The 22,405-nt window shown below is 38.7% G+C and overlaps 1 protein-coding gene across 6 annotated transcripts in view; it reads right to left on the bottom strand.

The window, feature by feature from the left end:
• Window positions 1-22,405, bottom strand: part of FGD6 (FYVE, RhoGEF and PH domain containing 6) — a 94,086-nt gene that overhangs the window by 11,174 nt on the left and 60,507 nt on the right. For all 6 annotated transcript variants that reach the window (XR_012494064.2, XM_019732166.3, XM_074326161.2 and 3 more), the window contains 8 exons: window positions 12,174-12,224; window positions 9,383-9,441; window positions 9,229-9,300; window positions 8,449-8,517; window positions 7,840-7,923; window positions 6,973-7,052; window positions 761-863; window positions 121-267 (listed from right to left, as the gene is read on the bottom strand). Coding sequence is in view for 5 of the 6 variants with exons in the window: in XM_019732166.3 (XP_019587725.3) it covers window positions 121-267; window positions 761-863; window positions 6,973-7,052; window positions 7,840-7,923; window positions 8,449-8,517; window positions 9,229-9,300; window positions 9,383-9,441; window positions 12,174-12,224 (665 nt within the window). In the remaining variant the exon portion in view is untranslated. The remainder of the gene's footprint in view (window positions 1-120; window positions 268-760; window positions 864-6,972; window positions 7,053-7,839; window positions 7,924-8,448; window positions 8,518-9,228; window positions 9,301-9,382; window positions 9,442-12,173; window positions 12,225-22,405) is intronic.

The following is a 22,405-nucleotide window of genomic DNA, read 5'->3' as shown; positions in this document are numbered from 1 at the left end:
TTTTTTTTTTTTTTTTTTTAACCCCCTTACAATGGTTTACAAGGAGAAATACATTTCCTCACTAGGTACTGCCTGGAGCTATTAAAAATCACAATGGAGATGGGTGTTATCCTGTCCAACCTTTCCGCAGGCCCGGCAGTGGTGTCGTCTCCACGTCAGAGTAAATTCACTTGTGCAGATCATACACATCGTGGCTCTGGTATCAGGAACCCAGATGGGAGCCTTTGATCCAAGGGGACTAACTTCCTCTTTATTTTCTGAGTCAGCCTGTGGAAGAAGGACTTCTGATTATCTCCATGCACACTAACTGCTACAGAATCAAGTCTTTTCTTTAGCAGTGGCGGCTCACAATGCTGAGGGTGTCACTAAGGATATGGGATGAAATATGCGCCGTTATCTGTTTCATGTTCTCAGGATATTAAGATGAGCTACAGTCTTAACAATCCTCTAATGTGACATTAACTTAAAAAGATGCCTGTGGCAGTGCAATGACAGCTGACATGTTTCCTTAAATTATGCTGCATTTTCTAAGTTTTCTACAATAAGTTTTGATAACTAGAAAAAAATATGAATATGCTACATACTATCATAGACCTGCAGTGACATATTCATTGGATAAATATTTTAGCTCTGAAATTGCATACACACCTCCAATCCTTCTGTAAAACACGGGTTGCTTTTCTAAATCCCTGGGAAAAGTTTCGTTAAGGAAAAAAGTGAAATGCATTGAGAAAAAAAAAAGAAAAGGAAAAGACAGTACCTCATCAAGACTCCTACTAGGACAGAATGTGATTCTTTTCTTGGCGTACTCTTCTATTGACCTGGAAATCGCTCCTAGCCATTCATCCCTTTCTGTGGCAGAACTGTTGGGGGCAAAAGAAGTTTCCATCAACCAGATGTCAGCTTTTATTCTTGGCCGTTTTCTCCCTTCTTTTACTTCTCCCATGGCAACAGAATCCACCATCCTCCAACAAAGCTGATGTCAGGCAGCAACTCGGAGGTTTATGTGCACAGTCAGAGCAGACAGTAGGGAACACAGGGCTTGTTAGTAAACACAATGCTTTCTTTCCTTTCCAAAAGTACCGCTTTTGACTGAATGGCGTTTGAAGTCTCCTTTGAAAGTATTTTTGTGTGCTTTACGGGCTATTCACACAATTAATAATCATGATTATTTATATAGCCAAGAAGTTTCCCTGAGATATAATCCTAGAATTTAAAAATATTCCAAGGAATCAAGTTTCAAACCCAATGCACAGAATACTAAATATTTTTAGGTTACTAACTACTACTAAAATTTTGTAGAATGGGCAGTGGGTTAAGGAAACATATTTTTGGTGATCATAAACAGATATTTAAGGGAAATAACCTGTAGTTATTAGGGTGCCTCTACCTATTCAGCTCATCACATTTTCTGTTCCTACCCTCAGTTCCTTAGGGGCTATGATTCAAACCTAAATGGAAATGGGCCAAGTAGGGGGAAAGCCTGTTTAGAAAAAGGCATTCTTGTTCTGCTTTTGTACAACCACACCTCTTCCCAAAACGCCTCTGTGGTAAGTCCAGATTGTCACTGGTATCAGCACATTTTGCTTTGCACACCCAAGGGGGAGAGGCACAATTTAATGTGGGGGGGGGAAGGGAGGAGAGAGAAAGAGGGGAATTTATCAATTTAAAACTCTATCATAATAACAATTGTCACCTCAATAAATTAAAAAAGAAAAAGAAAACTCCATCATAATAAAATAAAATCCATCATAATAATGGGAATGTGATTGTGTAAGAAAATGCATATTTTTCTTAGAGAGGCGTGCTGAAGTATATAGGAGTGAAACGACCTGATATCTGCAATTTGTTTTAAATTGCTTTAGAACATAGGAAAATTTGTGGCAGAATATTCTTGATGATTTTTGAGTCTGGGTAACTGAATATGCAGTTTCTAATTTTAAGTATATTTGAACTTTTATTCCAAAATATTTTATTAATAAGAGTTTATATACAAAAGCAAATAGAAGAAAGTTATGCAACACTGAATAAGACACTGAAAGCATGTGTATGGCTGTGGTTTTTGAACTCCTAAATGATATTTTTAAAATGAAAAATTGTATCATAAATAATGGTTCAAATAGGCCTATTTTGTTGCATTTCGATGAACCCAGAAAAGGTCAAGGAGATACTAAAAAACTACATATCTTCCTCACAATAATCATTCTTAGAACGTACCTTCTTACTAAATGACTTAAATGCCATTTCAAATTTGCACTCAGGGATATTAAAAGGTAGAAATCCAGTTTACAAATGAAAATTTAAAACTAGTATGTTTCTCAAATTTGCATTATCTACTAAAACTAAATAAAATAGAAACAGTTCCTATCTCTCCAAAACAAATAAAACCTGCCTGTTTACCTCCACTATTCTACCATTACTGTCACAATAGCTGACATTTACTTAACAATTCCTACACGTCAGCCAACTGTGCTAAATGCTTTGCAAATGTCATCATATCTCATCCTAGAGCTACTCCATGGAATATATATTGGATCTTACACACCCCCATCCCAACATCACCACCATCACCATTTACAGATAAGGAAAGTGAGGATTTGAAATGTTAGATAATTTGTCTTAGATAACTGACTACTATATGATGAGTTGGTATCAGACCAAGTGTGGCTAAGGGTTGAACCTTTCACCACCACGTCAGCTCTGGCCTCTGTCCATGTTCTCTGAAGAACTGCACTACGGGAACATATGCTCAGGCTTCCAAGTAAACATTCATAAAATATTACTGTCTATCCCTTCCTTTCTCCCTCCCTAACTTTTCACTGGAAGAAGTAACAGAAAGCAGAGAGGCAGATGGCTAATTTGAGAATTGCTGTCTGATTTTTCTGGAGCACTGAGAGTATGTGGAATGTGATTCGACTGTGCAAATCATGTCACATATGCTGTTCTTTCATTTAATCATTCCTGGCGCTCTCTTGTGTGGGGTTCTGCCAAAACAATGTTTACCAGCTCTTGATAACACATTTCTCACAGACCACACACATTTGCCCACAGCACTGAGTGGAGACATTCTAGCTCTCCTTTTTTTAAACATGGTTAGCAGAAGAAATTAGCATCTTCCTCGGATCAAAAAACAGTTAAACCAAGTATCCTTTTCTTTATGGAATGTACACATTACCAGAAAGCAAATTTGTATTCAATAAGCACCACTGTTCCATTGCTTGGGATGAATTTCAAGGGGAAAAACTCTCCAAAAGAAGGATTTCTGGTGTGTTAGACATCGTCACACCATTTACTACTTGTGTTTAACACGCTACTCTGAGGTTCAAAGGCCACATTGCTTTAATTCAATTTATTTGAGTAACATTTACTGGGAGCCTACGAAGGGCCAAGTACTAAGTCACGAACTGAGCACACAAAATACACCTTACTTGTAAGGGCGTACATCTAATTGAGGTGAGACATAGAACCAAGTAGTTACCATATGATATAATAAATGCAAGGTAGATAGATAACAAAGAAGTAGTAAATTACCTTATGTAGATAGGAGGGAAGGCTTTGCAAAGTGATGACTAAGAGAAGATTAGCATTATAGGAGTTTGACAGGGAACTCTTTAGTCTCTCTGTGCACCCTCCTTCAGTCTCCGAGCTTTGGTTAGTTAGCATCTCTAAGCTGAGGACTCCCAAATACATGCCTCTAGTCCAGGATTCCTCCTGACATTCAGATCCTTACATAAACTGCCTCCATGATGGCTCCATTTGGATGACTCAGAGGTACCTCACTTTCAATACGGACATCTGAAACTAAATTCCTGATTTCTCCCCCAAAGCTGCTCCTCTCCCAGTGTTTCGTATCACAACGAATGACACCATTATCCAATACATTGTACAAGCTGGAGACTCACTCTCGATGCCTCTCTTATCCCCTATTAGCCTTCTCCTTTAGTTCCCCTCCCAAACCATTCTTTACAAAGCAAGCAGATTATTTTTTTTTAAATGCCAGTCTGATTACATCATTCCTTTGTATAAACCTTTCAGTGGTTTCCTGTGGCTCTTATGCTAAAAACCAAAATCCACAAGATGGTTCTGCAAAATCTATCTCTCTGTCCCTCCAGGCCTATCCTGGGTCACTTTCCCTCTCATTCTGTGTTCATGCCACACCAGCCTTTCAGCTCTTTGAATACGCCATGTCTCTTTCCACCTCAGGACCTTCAGACACATTGTTCCTAATGACCAGAAGCCTCTTCCTTTCCTCTGCCTAGCTATCCAACTCCTATTTAGCCTTCATAATTCAGTAGACACAGCAGGTCTTTGGGGAAGCTATCCCTGACTGCCCTTTCTCCACCAAATCTAGTTCAAGGTCCTTTGTTTTACAGCCTCATAGTACCTGGTAGTTTTCCTATATACTACTAAATCATAATAGTAATTGGTTGTATTAATATTTGCTAAGTGTGTGTCTTTCCTAATGGACTGTAAACTCAGGCAAGCAGGGCCTTTTTAATTCCCCACTGTATCCCGATGCCTGGCCCGGAATAGAGACTTCATATTATTTATTGAACAATGAATGAATTCCAGGCAGAGGTAGCTGCCTGTGCAAGGCAGAAGGATGTAAAGTAGGCTGGTGTGCATGGAGAATCACAAGCAGATCCATGCTTTCATGGGGGTGGAGACAGGGAGAGTGAATGGAGATCAATCAGGCTGGGGAGGCAGATGAGAACCAGATCATAAGAGGCCTTCTTATCCCCTTTTCACATGTTATACAGTACTTGCCTTACTGTGGCTGGGGAAACGCAGAAGGAGAGCGTGGGTCGCTGCGGCATTCAATTGTGTTAGTTCCCTTTCCCCTGGGCCACCTTAATCCTCCCTTGGCAATTCCCTTTTCCTTTATCAAGGACTTTCCAGTTTTATTATCATTTCTCCTGTAGACCCCACATTCAGTCCATCAGCAATCCTATTGGCTATTCCTGATTCTGACCACTTCCCACCTCTTTCGTCCAAGACACAATCATCTGTGGCCTCCAATCTGATCTCCCAACTTCTACTCTAGTCTCTGGTGACCTATCTTCTACAAAGCAGACAGTGTGCTCTTTTAAAAATATAAATTGACCGCATCAATCTTTTGCTTAAAAACCTCAATGTTTCCCATCACACCTGAAAATCCAATGACCTTACTGAAATCTAAGAAGCCAATCTGGAAAAACAGGGACATCCAGGTATCCACCAATTGGCAACCAAAGAAAGAAAGATTTACCATCATTTGCTGAGTTGTTTAATTTTTAATGAAATAGAATTCTGTTTTTACCAAAGTACATTTTTAGTTAGGAAGCGTAAGTACCATTGCAAACTTGACTTTCCTATAGGCATTTCCTCTTTGGATCTTTGAAAAATAACTTTCTTGATTTTAAGAACCAAGTTTAAGTATTTGCCAGGAGCCTGATGTACAGGGACTTGGTGTTCTTTGCACTTTTGTTCAAACTCAAAAAAAGGAAAAGAAAAAAGAAAGAAAAAAAAGGTCAGCGCTCTGGCTGGGAGCTGGGAAGCATCTGACAAACCCTGAAAACAGATATTTGTCTTCTCCCGCCATCCTGAGATCGGGCGTCAGGCAGCAGTGGCCATTCCATTTCAGAAGAGTGACGTGACCCAGAGAGCTAGCTGCTCTGTGGTCCTCTGATTTGGGGAAGGCAGACATTTGGTCTGAGTCGTTAACGTCCATGGACAAAGGCAGTATTGTTATGATTGAAAACATAAATTTAGTGTCAGATACATCTGGGTTCAAATTTCAGCTCCACTACTTACTAGTTGTATAACCTTGGACTTATTTTTTTAACCTCTCTGAGCCTCCATTTTTCTCATGTGGAAGGTCAAGACAATACCTACTCCACTAGCTATCATGGAAAATAAAAGAGAAAATAGATATAAAACATTTAGCACCATGCAGAGAAATAAATGGTTCCAGTTACGACTCTAGCTACTCCCAGACCGTACTTGATTTTCGTGGTTTGGACAGAGCTATAGGCAGGGTGCGTGGGTCCAACTCCTGGCCCTGCTACTTAATAGCTGGGTGGCTTCTCTCACCATAAAATGGGTGTAATAATAACTTACCTTAAAAGGTTGTTGTGAAGATTTAATGAATTAATACACAGAGGGTACTTAGAATAGTGCACAGCACAAAGTAAGTGCTACAAAAGTATTTGCTACTATTTTTATTACATCAAAGGTTAGATCTGAGAGCCATCTAGACTCGTTACCCAGTCCCAGAAGTGGAGAGCATGCTATGGCTATTGGCGTCACCCCCTTCACCAGTCAAATCCTGCCAAACACCCACTTCTGCCACTCAGCCAATAACTCAATAATGTATGTTTATGACTCATACAGCTTCAGGGTTTTTTAAGGATTTTATTTACATTACAGTAAGGTGGTTTGATTTACACATAAATCACTGCAGGTTCCAGTTTGAGGCAATGCGGTATCGTAAACAATAGATTTAAAAGCGAAAAACTTCTACTTGTATCTTGACTTTGCCAGCTAGGTATCCTTAAGACAGCAACTCAATTTTTCTATAACTTAGTCTTCCTTATTTTTAATGAGATGACACGTACCTCGTAAATTTATATCCCTTCAGTGTTATGTGAAAACTTCCTAGTAAACGATAAAGCACTAGATGTTTTTAAAAACATTCAGTGTTGTAAAAAGATTTGAAATACTCACTTTTAAAAAATGATGACCAAAGCATTTTTCAGCATTATTATTCTATTCAGAGAAACATTTTTATCATTGTGCTTCTAGCACACTATTGCAGCAGCTCTCAGACATTTTACCTACATGGTGAATCAAGAGAAAAATGCACGGTATCCAGAAAGAAAAGAAGGGAGAAAAGATAAGTCTAGTAGGTAACCTAAATGTAAAAAAAATGCTGGAAATGTCTGACCCTGTAATACTGGCAAATGCTCATCTATACATATTTGTTTAATTTACCTGGCTGAGAGAATGAAGGAACGTTCTACACTCTCAATCTTTAGTTCATTCTGATATGCTTCTTGGGTGGGTTTTTTAACCTGGAAGAAAGCAAAACAACTTGAGCAAACTCACCCTGTTGAAAATCTCATTTCTGAAACACAGCTAGCTGCCCAATGTTTTGACTGCTGACATCCTCCTCCATCACCACCTCCACCACCACCACCACCACCACCACCCCCCTTCGTATCCAGCTTTATCTACCATTACTCTCCCTCATCTACTCTCTGCTCCAGATGAATTTAAATACCTACATACACACAGGCCCAACTTTCCCACCTTCAAGCCTTTCTCTTGGAATGCCTTTCCCCACATCTCAGCATGACCAAATGTGATCTATTCTGGCTCTTCCTCCAAAAAGACTTCCTAGTTCTCCCTCTTTCCTAGCCGCCATCAATCCCTCCACCACATCCCACTAAAAACTGCACGTTCTTTACTTTCTGAACTCCCAACCAAAAACTCTAACTGTGCCTTTATAGTAATGCTTATTACTGTCTATTTTATAAATATCTATGTGTAGCATACTATCTTACCAACTAGTTGCTAAGCTCCCGGGGAGACTGGTATAGGGGTGGAGACAAAAATAATTACGCTTCCATCTATCTTTGTATTTTCCACCAAACTTGTTGCCATGCTTTATTTATAATAATTCTCAATAAACATCTTATGAATAAATTAGTGTATGAGTGAACAACTGATGACACGAGTGAATAAATGAACACAGAAACAGTAATAGATGGTGAGAGAAAGTTAAAGATGTGAGAAAGCCTTAGGGCTTTTTCTCTAAATATATTTAGGTTAAAAAAAAAATCTAGAAGATGCACAGACCTTCATTCCAGTCAATGAGAGCATATTGTTCAGTTTATACATCCCAGACTGCACTGGTGTTGTATACAATAGGGCATCGTTAAACTGAAAGTAGAAACATTTCATAGGGTGAGGTAAAGGAACAAATTTCAGCTGCAAAGTTATTGATAAGACACAGAATAAAGGAAAAACATTACCTCTTTCGTAAAAGCTCTCTGAATAAAATACTTATGTTCCGCTTATAGAAACTAGAACCACCGAGAAGGTTTTATTAGAATATATATTATTAAAAAGACAATTTCTAAAATATGTGCTTTCTTCTGTAGACAGAATTAATGGTTTCTGAATTCTAAATCCCACTAAAGTATTACAATTTGCCTAAATAAATAATCGATTGAATCAAATTTTCCAAATTAGAAATGAAATAAACTAAATTAGAAAAGGAAGCAATTTTCCGGTCACACATCATAAAAGACTTGGTTTCCTATACTTGAAATGGAAAGAAGCAATAAAGCCAGTCAAAAATCCCACTAAAACCACTATTTGAATGTGCTAATGTACAAATGTCTCCTTTCATTAAGCACGGGTCCCTGCCTCCTTGGGCTCATCAGAAGAGACCTGGCCACTTACCAGGAAAAACACTCGGGGCTGCATGACTTTCCGAGATAGCTTCATCAGAGTGCCTTCTTTGAGAAACACCTGATTGATGCAAACAAACACCCATTTAGTCCTACCACCACAACACAACTACAGTATACATATAATTTGCTTTTCAACTTTCTTTCCCTAGAATTTTTTTTGGGTGGGGGTTGGGCAGACGTAGTTTCCTTGTGACTTTTTACAGTCATGGTTTCTTTTTACACCCTTTAAGTCATTTAGGAATTTGATAAGGCTGCAGTTTCATAAATCCAATACTGGCCCCAGGGGCGCTATGTGGTCTGAAATGTAACTGCCCCAGCGTGTACTTCATCCTGAGGCATAGCCCACATCCTGACAATTGCATTTTGTAATGTTCCTGAATTCATTCCCTAGGCCACTTTTGTGCTTTATGAGGAGCATCAAAATACCAATTTTCTTCCTCCTCTCATAATCCTCTCTTACATTAAAGATTTTAAATGAAATTGTCTTTAAAACTGTATGAGGTCAGCTAGTACTACACAAGAAAATGATCCTATTTCATCAGATACCCTGTGGGGTCCTTGCCATTATCCTAATTGAACTGGACTTCTTGTCACAGTGACTTAAGTCATGAATGTTTTGAATAGATAGAATAGCTTAGTTGATCACGACTGAGTCAGTGAAGAGAAACAGTAACAAATAACCTATTTTCATAACTGAAATAAAAAATAGCGACAATCTGTGCCTAACTGCATTGTATTAAATTTGTAAAAGGCAGTCTAAAACACTTACCCGTCCAGGCTGTACTATTTCATGGTGTCCACTTAAGCTGTACTGAATTTGCATAAGTTTCTGGAAATTATCCTACAGAAAGAGAATGCAGAGCATATGAAGGCCTGGGCTCCCAGGTTCAAGAGTACACCCTCTACCGAGATCCGATACTTACTCCTTGCTTCATCGTGTCATTAGCGTGGTTGGCCACCTCTATAACAACAGCAAGGGCATCTACAGTATATAGGAACAGAAGGGGCATTTGGTCATTACCAATGAACTGCAACATGAAGCAATTCCAGGCGACGAGAGGGCTACTTCACAGCAACCGACCACTGGAAGAGTTTGGTTAACTGCGTAGGCAGAAATATGGATGACGAGGTTCAGAGGGCAAAACCAAAGAAAAACAGTCCAAAACAGAACTTGAAGGAAAAAAACAGGCCAAAGAAAGGCTCTACCGAGACATTACAGGCTGTATGTATCAGTAGTATGAATGTCAGGGCTGTTTTATGCTGAGATCTGATTAGCCTGTTGAAATATACAAGCATACTAGTAAGGACAGCATTTCACCTGGAAGCTAACGACCATTCCAGTACCAACTGCCTTGTGAGAAAGCATCCCGGGATAGGAAACCAGAACTACAAGGAGAGATTATGTAAGAGGCTCAGGGCTGAGCTGCCTTCTTTTAGCCTGATCCCAAGAAGGAGGAAATGCCACATACCTACTAGACCTTAGGAAATTACATGCCTTATTTTATAAGCTGGGTTATGTGGCTTCATCTGTATTTTATTCTTTTTATTAACCCCTTGCCTTCAGCAAAGTGTTTTTGAATGCACCAGTCTTATCATCTTTGTAAACAGCTATATTAAAAAAAAGAAAAGTCTACACTTTTTCTCCTTTTGGGCTAGTTGTTCTCAACCCAAGGCAGTAGTGCTTCCAAAGGGACATTTGGACATGTGTAAAGGAAATTTTTGGTTGTCACACGACTGGGAGGGTCCACTGGTCTTTAGTGGGTAGGAACCAGGGATGCTAAACCTCCTGCAATATTAATTAGAAGCCCACAAGATACGGCAGAAGCACTCCCACTGAGAAAACCTGGTCGAGTGTTCAAGAGGGAACATGCCCTCCTGAGGCTGGTGTAGCAATGACAGAAATCATCAGTGAAAGGACAATTGAACAAAAAAAAGGGTCAATTTCTGGAAAGGGGTTGAGAATTTTTGGTCCAGCTACTATAACCTACCAAGAAATTCTCTGTCTAGTAACAGCTCTGGAAGTTTCTAGTCTTTAAACATAAATGTATTATTATCACCATTATTAAAGGAAAACAGTATTTCCTTATAGAGTCCCCAACCATGTGTCAGAATTTACTGTACGTTGACACTCATCATGGAAGATATTCGAGAGGTGACCCTGAGCATATTTCCCGCTTTCCTGGCCTGCTTGAATTCCCAGTGCACATGGCGAAAAGCTTTAGTATTTAATGAATGGATGAAATGAAAAAGCTGCTGCTGTTTGGTCACTGGGATTCCAATCCCTCTTCTCCTATCCATTCGGTAATTCTGCTCTCCCCAGCCATCCCTTTTAGAGGCCCTGGTGAGTGACTCTGTTCCTTGAACTCTTCTGCCTACCTTCCGAAGGTGTATTTATCTCATTTTCCCTCAGCTTCAGGCCATCTCTTGTACAACTGCTCACCATTTTACTGCCGTGTCTCCGGCCATCCAGTGCATCCGCTGTTCACTGCTTATTCTCATCCAGTCTTTGCTGAAGTATGTAATTTCCTTCAAACAAGCTCCTTAATCTCTGGCCTTGCATTTGCTTTGTCTGTAAAATGGAGCTCAGAATTCACTGTCCTAAAAGGCAGAAGCCCCTGGCACAGATGTTTCCTTGAGGCCCTATGCGCTAAGATCTAAAATTTTTATTTTTACAAGACAAATTCTGATCTGGAATGCCCACCCTTGCTGTCATCCATCCTTCAACTCATCTCCAGTCCCACTTCTCTCTAAGCAAAGCTTTCCCTCTTCCAAATGATTCTTTAACGCTACCTGCTTTGTTCTTTGCCTGCTGGGCAGACCTTTTTCCTCAACTAGATTATATGTTCACCAAACACTTCTTAAGAAGCATGTCATATTCCCCATGCCACAGTTTTCCTTTTAAAAAAAGCACCTTTAAAAAGGATAACACTTGCAAATAGAAGATGTTACAGAAAGAAGTAAAATGACTAAGAGAATAAATGAGAATCTCTACAAAACGTATTAAAAAATGTGTTTAGCTTTATAATTGGAAAATGTAAAGAATGCATAAGAATGTGATCAAAACTCATAAAATTAATGGGCTGGAAATGGACTTGTTACACACACACACACACACACACACACACACACACAGTGGACATCCCATGAATATCGAAGAATCCCTTGTATTGTAATAGACTATATTCCCTTTAAGTATGACTGGGTATGAGTGGTGGAGGGTAGTAAGGCTAATGCCCATCATTAAACATTCCTAGGATAATATGCTATTTTAGACGTTATCACTGATTTGTTTAGTTTTGTCACTTCGTGGCCTCATGATTTTAAAGTCTGAAAGGACCTTGTAGATCAGCTAGTTCAATCCCTTCTTTCAAAACAATGACCACCTAGAGAAGGTGGACTTACCAGAGGCAGGGGTGACTGAGCACTGGAGAAGCTTCCTGACCCCAGACCAGCCTCTCTCTGGAGGCGGGCTCCCATGGCCTGCTGACCATGGGCCACTCTTGTCCCTATAATTTCGTCTGCATCCAGCACCATTGTACCACTTTATCTAGTTCTATTTTAATCTGCCCAAAGTCAAGTTATTAATTTAAAAAAAAGGCTTCTTATGAATAAAACAGAGTTTTGTATATGGGTTTGTTATACTTTTACTTTTAAGGTCCACATAAACATAATATAAAAACTTCTGCAATATATGAGACCACAAAAGTTACATACCTTGAGTGTCTCTGTAATCTCCAGAGTCTTCTAGAAGATTTTTCAAATAATCTAGAAAAGGAAAAAAATGATAGCATTTAGTACAACAAAGCAGTAAGGAAAAAAAAAACACTTGTCTTTCTTATTCAATACTTCAGTCGTTCTTGTTATTTAATATACATGATTGTTCAATTTGTGCTAACTTTCTAAAAATGTGAAAAAATAAAGCCCTGAGATCAATTTGAAATCAGGACACAGAATGAGAGCTGGGAAGAGCCTAGAGGTCAGACTGGTCATTTGAGATACAAGGACTTAGGTTACTAAGTCCAGGGTCTCAGCCAAGTCACGTGACATCTTTGTGGCAGGGCCAGGACTAGAACCAGGTCTCTTGATGCCCAGTTCAGCTCTTTTTACTTGAACACATGTGAAATACCTTACTCTCTAGATCAGATGTCCAAGTAGTACAAAATTCCAAACATTAACAGACTGAATGCCTAAGGGACTCTAAGATTTGTCAATCTAAGTCTAACAATGCCCAGAACACCAGAGGAACGCAATACACTCGACCAATGATTCTCACATGGGGGCAAATTTCCCCCCTAGGGGTTATGTGGAAATGTCTGGAGATATTTCTATTACAACAGGGGGGAAGGGGGCTACTGGCGTCTAGTGGGCAGAGGCCAGGGATGCTGCTACACATCCTACAAATGCACCGGACGGCCCTCTAGCAAAGAGTTATCTGACCCAAAATGTCCATAGAACTATGGTTGAAAAGCCTGATCTAGGTGAAGATGGTCTATCAATGAGCAATGTGGTATATAGTGGTTCTTGTAACATGGGGAAAACATAGGCACTAGGTTACAGTTAATAAATCTTTAACACCGAGGAATGTCATAGGATTTGAAGGCAATGCTTTCTTCTCTGTTGAGAAATGTTGGATGGCTTCCTGTTACCTATCAAATTATAACAAATTCCATTCCCTGGAATTTAAAGTCCCCCACTACATGGTCCCTATTGACTTTCTGATTTTCTTTCTTGCTACCGCCTAACACAGGCCCTTTGTTCTGACCAAAGTCCAAGTCTGTACAATTCCTTAAACACTTCCCATGTGTTCGCCGGCTCCTTACTTTGTGCCCAATGTTCCCTTTTTTTTGAATCCTTTCTCTGACTCTGCATATAAAAATTCTCACATTCTTCGAGGCTCCTTTCAAATCCCTCCTCTCCTACCAAACTTGTCATTTGAAAGAAACAGTCTCTCCCTTTGAATAATACAGGACACAACAGCCACTCACTTCATGCCTTCTATTATTTTCTTTTTCATTTGACTCAAAGCTCCTTGTGGGCAGGACCCACATCTGATTCATCTTTCTCTCTCATGGGACTGAGCCAGTGCCTTTGCATACAGGGGACGAGAAATGCTTAGAATAAAACAATAAATGATTTTTAAAGACACGATTGTGTCTTAGTTTACATAAAAAGTAATGAAGGCTGAAACCAATTGTAATGCCAGTGGGAGTTGAGAAAATGAAAAGAGGAAAGGCTTTCCAAACTTAATAGATGACACAAACACATACACCCAAGTGCTGAAACTCGGGACATCTTTAAGACAGTGATTCAAGAACCTGTGTGAGTCTAGACACGCACATTATAAATATCCAGCCCTGGCAGGAAGCCAGTGAGACACTGTATATGATGACATTAAGCGTCCATGCACCACAGCATATGTTCAATCTTGTCAAAGATCGTCACTAGCAATTTAGAGCTTCAAGTAACGTGAACACAGAAGTTGGACAGTATGTTTCCAATCAAATAGGTAACAAAACCACAAAAATTAACAAAATACACTAATTATACATTCCACTTAGCTTTACCTGGAGATGAAAAATTAACCTAATCTCACTCTGACCCCACTCAGAATGTATTCCATATGTAAGCCATGTTTGGTGAGTCCAAACATTTCACTTTGCCATAAGAGTGACAGAGTTGGGGGAAAGAAGTTGGTCATCTTCTTCGATACGCTCCATGTCCAGGCTACCTCATTAACCAAAGCAATGTTCCTTAGAGCCTCTGCGTTGCTGAAGCGTAAGGAAAGGACAGCAGATTTACCTAAGTACCAGATTAATGCCAAGTTCCTATTTTGTCTTCCATTCTTGCTCATTAACACAGAAGTACACCCATACCAACTGAGACTTTCTCTAAACCCAGAGAGCTCACTGGAAGATGTACGTATTAGGAAATCCTGACCTCAGAACCATTGTGCCGAACCTGATAAGCTTCTGAGTTGCATTTCCTCTCCTTGTATTCAAGCTCAGCTGCTGCCTGCCAACCTGAACTTTCAGGAACAGAGTGGAAATAAACAAACTGGCTGAGCAGAAAACCTACCATTAAGACACTGCAAAATCATGCTATTAATCAAGGAGGTAATGAAGTTAGGTTTATTTTCCTTTCCTGTTAAAAAAATCTTAAAATTCAACTTTTCAAAATTAAATTTTAGAAATTCAACTTTCCAACATTTCCATCCATCCATATTTTCAGTGCATCTTGTTGTAGCACAACCTTTTGAGAACTTACTTTTTCAAGGAAGACAAGACCACCATCCCCTCAGTTGAGAATGACTCATAGCCTTAACTGCAGAATGAGAAGGACAGGATTGATCGTCCTCTGAGTCAGAAGGGAGGAGCAGCACTGAAACTACCAGGTGCCCCAGTGACTGTTAGAACCCAGGTGAAACCCAGGAAAGGAGACCAGACAGACACACCTGCATTGGTCATAGGGAATTGTTTACTATGAACCATTTGGGATCTCGTATCCTGCAAGAGCTTCTCTTTTTAAAAAATGAGGAGGAGAGCAGAGTAGTCAATTCAATTTGCTATGTTAGACTTACAGTATTCTACGACTTTTGTGCTTCTGCTAAACTAAATGAAGCGTGTTTCAAAACCTCACTACTAAAAAATACCTTAAATGCTACCGAGGTTCTTTCTATCAAAGGAAAACAGGTTGGTGCAGCAAGCATGGGCACCACAAAATGTACTTTCTGGCCACCAGGTGGCATCATTGATTAATAAAAGATCATTAAACTTTATCATCACCGTGTGCAACCTCATGGGACATGCGAGAATTTTGTTCTCACATGAGGCCCACAGAGAAAGAAAGAATGAGGACGCAACAAATACTGTATCTTGTTAGAGGTCTAAGTTTTCTATACATTTGCTTCTACTACGCCTCACCACCCATGATTACATAATTAATGAGTAATTAATAACTTAAAGCAGAAAACTATTCAGAAGTACAATTAACCTTTCCTTAAAATGAGTCATCTATGGGAATCTGGGACTTTTTCATTCAACAACACCCAGTCAGGTTCCTAGACTGTGCTGAGAAATGGTGATGGCAAAGAACAGAGGAAATGAGCATATAGGACAAGTAACGTTCCAAAGTCCAGTGTTTTGATTTGAGGACGTCATGCTTTGTATTATTGATTTCTTCTTTCCTCCCTAAATATGTAATAATATCAGCCACACCTACTGAACTATGGAATCCAAAGAAAAGTAAGTCTAATCAATAAGCCTGTTTACCAAAGTTTCAATTTTTAAAAGCAGCAACCTAAAATTATCCTGACTGGTAAAATGAAGTACCAATTACGTTAAATACCAAAGATAAAGACTGAGTGTCAAGCTATAAGACATACTGCTGCCATCTTCAAGGCAGCTTGGTGAAGTTGGTCAAGTGCCCTTGTTGGAGTGAGAAGATAAGATTCTTACTCTCTTAGTCCAAGCATGTCTAGCAGAGGCACGTGACTTTGGCCATGCCTGGTAGCATTTCTGTGTGTCAGTATCCTCACACATAAAATAAGTAGGCTGAACCAGACTGAAAAACTGTAAAATACTTCATTCTAAAGTATTTTGAAGCATATTTTTTTAAAAAATTCTAAGATGCATTAGGAAATTTGGAAAATTAAATAATGGAGAAAACTCAAACCATGATTATCACTCTAAAATTATGATTTTAAAGTATGTCCATCTGTTTTTATAAATGCTGATTTTACTTAATTTTAGTAATATATAGGATTTTATAGCCTGATGTGAGCCCATGATTCTGAGTAACACTAAGAGGGAAACTCTTTAGCAAGAATTAGCTTGTTAGATCTTTGGCAAGGCAAGTCTCAGCAACAGAAGCATTTGGTTACTTGCAGGGAATCTGAGTCAAATCTATACGGAGAATCGGAAAAAGAATGGGTTTGTAGTAATGTCTACAGGTAGAATTAAGGGGATCTACAACCTAGGATGGGCAAAAACAATTTCACTAACCTCCAAGTGAAATACAGAATCTCCTTCCATTATGTAGGAGGCAACAAATCACAGTATTATCAATGACAGCAGTGATTTTGTCACCATAGAAGTCATGTATTTTTTATATCACATGACAGTTGTTGCAGACATATCAAACCACTGTTTACTCCCACCACTACTTCAAAATCAGGGCAGTCACAAGATCCATCACTAGATCCTCTTATTTAATGCATTACCAAAGAAACACGTGTATTACTGTGTCACACTTCAAGACTATGTTAATAACTATTGCAGCCCAACTGGTTTCCTTTTAATCTTGTGTTTTATTCAGTAAGTTAAAAAATTATTCTGAGAAGAGATCCATAGGCTTCACTAGATTGCCAAAGGGACCCAGGCACAAAAAAGGTTAAGAATTCCTGTTCTATAGAGAAAGAGAGATTACATTTAAAAACTGATTTAATAGAACAGGCAGATAAAATGTGCTTACCTCTTATATCCTAAAGTTTTTCCACAGTATTAAAATAGTTCATGGATATAATTTATTAAATACCATCTCTCAAAATACCTTGTTCACAACTATAATTAAAAATGAATTGCAAGAGAACAAGAACTGAGCCAATTACAAGAATCCCTGAATATTATCACACATAACCCCCCGAACCTCATTTCACATGGATGGAACTGCTTTATATCAGGGCCTTTGGGTTCCTCAGAAACTAAATTCCTTGGCTAGTGTCCAGGATAACCCCACCTTTCATCAAGTTCTGTACCACAAAAAGTGTTAGAATGACTTTTTATGTAAACAATTAGCCCTGGATTTTAAAACAAATACTTGCCAAGCAGAAGTTTTGTTTTTCAGTAAGGGTGTTTTAAAAGTCATGCATTAATTTGTGATCTTTTTATGGATCTGCTTATTAGCCTATTCATGGCTCAAATTTATAACTTCAGAACATTAAAACAGATGTTTTTAATATCGTATTTTCTACCAACATGGGAAATCCTGGATTTCTAAAACCTAGAGGGACTTAATACCATCCCAGACTAAAGGCAAAGATTACAGGAAAAGTAATATAATATGTTATTAAAGTCACTTATAATATAACAAATATTTTGAGCAAGATCAAAGAAACTACCTGACCAAATTTAATCAAAGTTCAAAGGACTGTTTTTTCACTAAATGTGTAAGTAGAAAAGGTATTTCAGAGGAATTTTTAAATTATATTTTTCATTATATTTTCTCCACTGTGATCCTCCATGATTCAACCTGTTTCAATACCAATGTAGTAACATTCCATAAATAAAAGGCTTTTTATTGAAAAAAAAAATTATATCACATATAACAGACACACACAAAAATCTAAAAAAGATATGTGATAGTCATATCTGGATGGTAGAAGATGAAGAGGGACTTAAAAAAATTTTTTTATAACACTTACATATTTTTAATAGGCACAAAAGACCCCTTCAAAGAAAAAAGGTGACCCTTACAAAAATAAATCCTCAGGATATACACTCACTCAAACAAGTGAGAAGATCAATATAATTTCTTAGGACTTGCGAAGAGCCGGGCGTGGTGGGAGCCTGAGTGATTGGGCCTGGCCCCGAAGGGAAGGACTGTAAGCTCCGCGGGTTATCCGCCAGGGTGCACAGGTGTCAGCTCAGGGCCAGCCATACAAGTATTTGTGGAGTGAGTTAGTGATGGATTAACAGAGGAGAGACTCTGGCCTTGAAGTACAGATTTCAGGGGAAAGTAAGAAAACCACTGCAGCTAGAGAAAAGGAAAATAAGGTTTGGGCAATTTGGGGTTATAGACTGTAGTCTTTATCATGTGGATAAGCTTTTTGGTTTTGGTTTTCTATTTTTCAGAGCAGTTTTTCGTCCACAGCAAAACAGAGATTTCCATATGCATCCTGCCCCCACACATGCACAGAGCTCCTAAAACCCTTGTAATTTTCTGCGTGATAAGAGCATTGGGAATGTCTTTTTTTTCTAATATTAGGTCTTTGATCCTAATTTTGACACAGAGCTCCTAAATCCCTTGGACTTTCCTAGGTGATAGGAGTGTCTTTTGACCTAATGAGGTGACTCTTGGTGGGATCTCGAATAGCTCTTAGATGAGTCTAGTCACCGGAAAGACAAAGCCATGATTAGAAGCTGGGAACTTTCAGCCCCTCTCCATTCTACAAAAAGGGGCGAGGGAGGTCGAAGAGGCGTCAATGACAGATCGTGCCTGCATGATGCACCCTCCATAAAAATCGAGAAGTACAGGGTTTGGTGAGCTTCTTGTTTCCTGAACACGAGGTGGTGCTGGGAGAGGGACGGGCACGGAGAGGACACGGGAGTTCTTTGGCCCTTCCCACACACCTTGTCCTCGGTCTTTCTTCCATCTGCATGTTCACCCGTATCCTTTATCATATGCTTTTATAATAAACTGGTAAATGTAAGTAAGTGTTTCCCTGAGTTCTGTGGACTATTCTAGCAAATTATCGAACCCAAGGAGGGGATCATGGGAACTCAGATTTACAGCTGGTCAGTCAGAAATACAGGTGACAACCTGGAACTTGTGATTGACAGCTGAAGTTTGGGGGGAAGGGGCAGATTTGTGAAACTGAGCCCTTAATCTGTAGGATTTGATGCTATCTCCGGGTAGCTAGAATGATGAGAGTAAAGGGAAGACAGGAGTATGTTTCTCCTTTATGGTGTACTTGGGAAAGAAATGAAGTGATGATGTGCCAGGCTACCTGCGCACGTGATCAGAAGTGGCATGACCAGTAGTAAGATAGTGCCACAATTTGGTGTGAATTTAGAAAGGCCTGGCCTGGGGCCTAACAAGGGAGATGGAATGAGCAGGAAGCACAGGCAGAGGAAAACTGGTCAGGGACGAAAGATGAGGAAAGGGAAGTATTTCAGAGTCCTTTCCACAACTTTGTGCCTGGGTAACTGGATTATTTTTATTCTGAAAAGCAATTTATTGATCCATCCATCCACCCACCCACCCACCCACCCACCCATCTATCCACCAAACATCCATTGGCACCACTGCATAGGGCTTCTGAACCTTGTAAAAAAAAAAAAAAAAAAAAATCAACATTTATTTCCCTAAGCCTTTGAGTTTATTGAGTCCCTGTTATGTGCCAGAATCTATGTCGGATGCTGAGTTAGGATAATAAAGATAGTCTTTACCCTGAAGAGATGAGGAAGAAGGAAATAAGCAGCAGTACAAAAACAATGCTGCTCCTAGCAGTGTCTGCCTCTTTACTTTCATTGCTTCCTCACTGCTGCCCCAAGATTCCCATTTCTCTTAATTCCACATAGGTTCTGGGACCCACACATTTCAAAAATCTGGCTTGATCAATTGGCCTTGAGTAGCCAATATAAAGGTAAAATTTACAAGTTTTTCCGTTTAAATTTAAAAAAAAAATCACTTAATTTAGTTGGAAGTTTTTTATTACAATGAAGGAAGAGCTAGCCTAAGTAAAATACCCAATACAAAACCCAAATTATGTCCTGAAGAACACACGCAAGACAATAGGATGGTTGTTTGAATAGCAGGGGCCGGGACTGCAGTATCTGGGAATTTCCATTCACCTTTGTATAAGAAAAGATTCCAAAAGAAGCTGTCTTATCTGCTTCATCTCTGCATTTCTCAATCTTCTCCTCCCAAGAAACCAAGCAGGCACAAATTTACTACACTGAGTCAGGCAGGAATCCTTCCCTTTCTCTGCCTGAAACTCATTAATAAATCAGAGTTGTTAGGAGTTGCCTCAAATAGTCTTCAATCCTCTCTGCTCCAGTACTTGGATTTACTCCAAATTCTAAAATGGAAATAAGAGTACTTACTTCACAAGGTTGTTCCAAGGATTAAATCATTGAGCTTGTTTATCCAAAGATGAGGATGCAGTTAATTAACATGTTTGAATAGATGCCAATTTAAGATTTAAAATCCAATTTCTAAAAATTTAAGTGACTAGACAGAAGTACTTCTATAGCAACAGTAGAAATACCTTGCAAAAGTAGGGAGCAATTAGAACATCACAAAAGATAAATACTGGAAGTGAGAATTTTAAATAAAAATAAAACCAACTCTTAGGATCAAATCCTGTATTTCCTTAGGATTATATGACCACAGGTACTTTAACTAACACTAATTGTGTTGCCTTGGGCAGGCCATTTCACCTCTCTGAATGTGGTCTTTCATTGAGAAGAGAACATCTTTGAAACTCTCCATCTCAATGTTTCCTTTAGGCTAAAGATGTTTTGATTAAAGAGATGTTTCAAACCTAGCTTAAAACCAACCAAAATTATTTCCTGAACAGCTTCTAAGGTATCCAAAACTGACCCACATATATTGGGGTTCACTAAATTATTAGTAAAAGACTCACTTCTTGACCTTAAAAATTAAGGAATTTGACCTTATAATCAAATTAAGGAACCAGTATTCAAAATCATATAAATATTAGCACATTCACAAAGCATCAGATAAATATTTACTACGTCACATTGCACTGATATCAAGGGTCTAAGAGAACTGGACTAATCAGAGATGGCTTCAAAGGGAATGGAGGACATCAGGTCAGGCTTGGAGGGAGAATGTGAATAAATGGAAGAAAAGGTACAGGACAGACAAAGAATACGCAGTCTATGTTATTTATTTACAAAGTATGTTCTTTCTTTAACTTTAGTCCTGAGTTTTCAACCTTGAACAAGACAGCTGTCATCTCTACCCTTCAATAAATCCACAATTACTGAGGGTTTTACTATATATAATACTGTGGATCATTTAAATAATGAAGAGTTTCCAATTTAAGAAAGGGGAAAATGGCTTTAAGACTAAACAAGAAAATAACTCAAAACTAAAAATAACCCCAAGCTCACATTATATTCATTATAAAACAAATAAAATCTGTTCTTTTAAAGAGAATAACTTTTGCTATTTCACCATTAATCAATTAAAATCAAACTCAGCATGAAACCTAAATTCAATAAATGTGTAACTTTTTTTACTTAGACCAGTGTGGGAAAATAATATTTTTACATGAAAATCGCACCTTGTTCCATCCTGACAAAACCATAGCTTTTAAAACCACAGTTGTCTTTTGCCACTAAAAACAGTACTTCATTTGACAGCTGTAGAAATAGCCTAAGCCATTCAATAGCTCATTTATGATACAGCATTGAATTTATCTCTCAAAACACAATGCATGCATGGGTACTTCCTTTTGTCCTGTGTATTCTAAATCTCAGCCAAAAGCAGAGGAAAGAAAGTACAGATGGACAGGATATCCTCAAATTATCTGGTTTGCCTATGTCATTCCAGAGAGAAATCAGTGCCTGATTCCCAGTTAGAAATTCAAATTAAGTAGAAACACCTAGTATAGCCAGACCTGGGGCTGAAAGCAGTTTGTCTTTCAACTTGGCAAGCTTGGAAGGCATGAAGCTTTTGCCTGAAGGGAAATCAGGAAATCCTGGCTTTCCAGGATTTACCTACTTCATTCAATATAGCTCTTGGTTGGAGAGAAAGGGATTAAGTTAAAAATAAAAGCATGCACACCATTTCTTAAGAACACTAACAAGAACTAAGTACCTTAAAATCTAAGTACATAAAACTACAACAGATTGAATTTAGAGTTGTAGTGGCATTTCAATGTTCTTGTCCATTTTGACCAAATTCTTAATGCCCATTATGTATGTGTATTGTCACTGCACATCCAACACATTTCAGCAAACACCCCATAGGAGCTCAGTACTATGCTTGGTACTGAGACTATACTAGCTTTTTCTTTTTTTGTGATGCAAAAGCACGTAATCTCTAAAAGCCTGTTATTTCATCTATGTAAATGTTGTGAAACACGCATGGCTATGGTGAAGATTTAGAGAGCCAATGAATATAATAAAAGTCCTGAGCTCAATGTGTGCCTTCACTCAAATCATAAGTTTCTTAAAAATGTATTTTCTTCCCTTTTT

Source organism: Rhinolophus sinicus, chromosome 1, assembly GCF_057876585.1.
Source record: "Rhinolophus sinicus isolate RSI-liver-muscle chromosome 1, RSI-T2T, whole genome shotgun sequence".
NCBI classification, from domain to species: domain Eukaryota; kingdom Metazoa; phylum Chordata; class Mammalia; order Chiroptera; family Rhinolophidae; genus Rhinolophus; species Rhinolophus sinicus.
The sequence above is the reverse complement of the archived record's forward strand: the minus strand, read 5'-3'. Positions and strand labels throughout refer to the sequence as shown.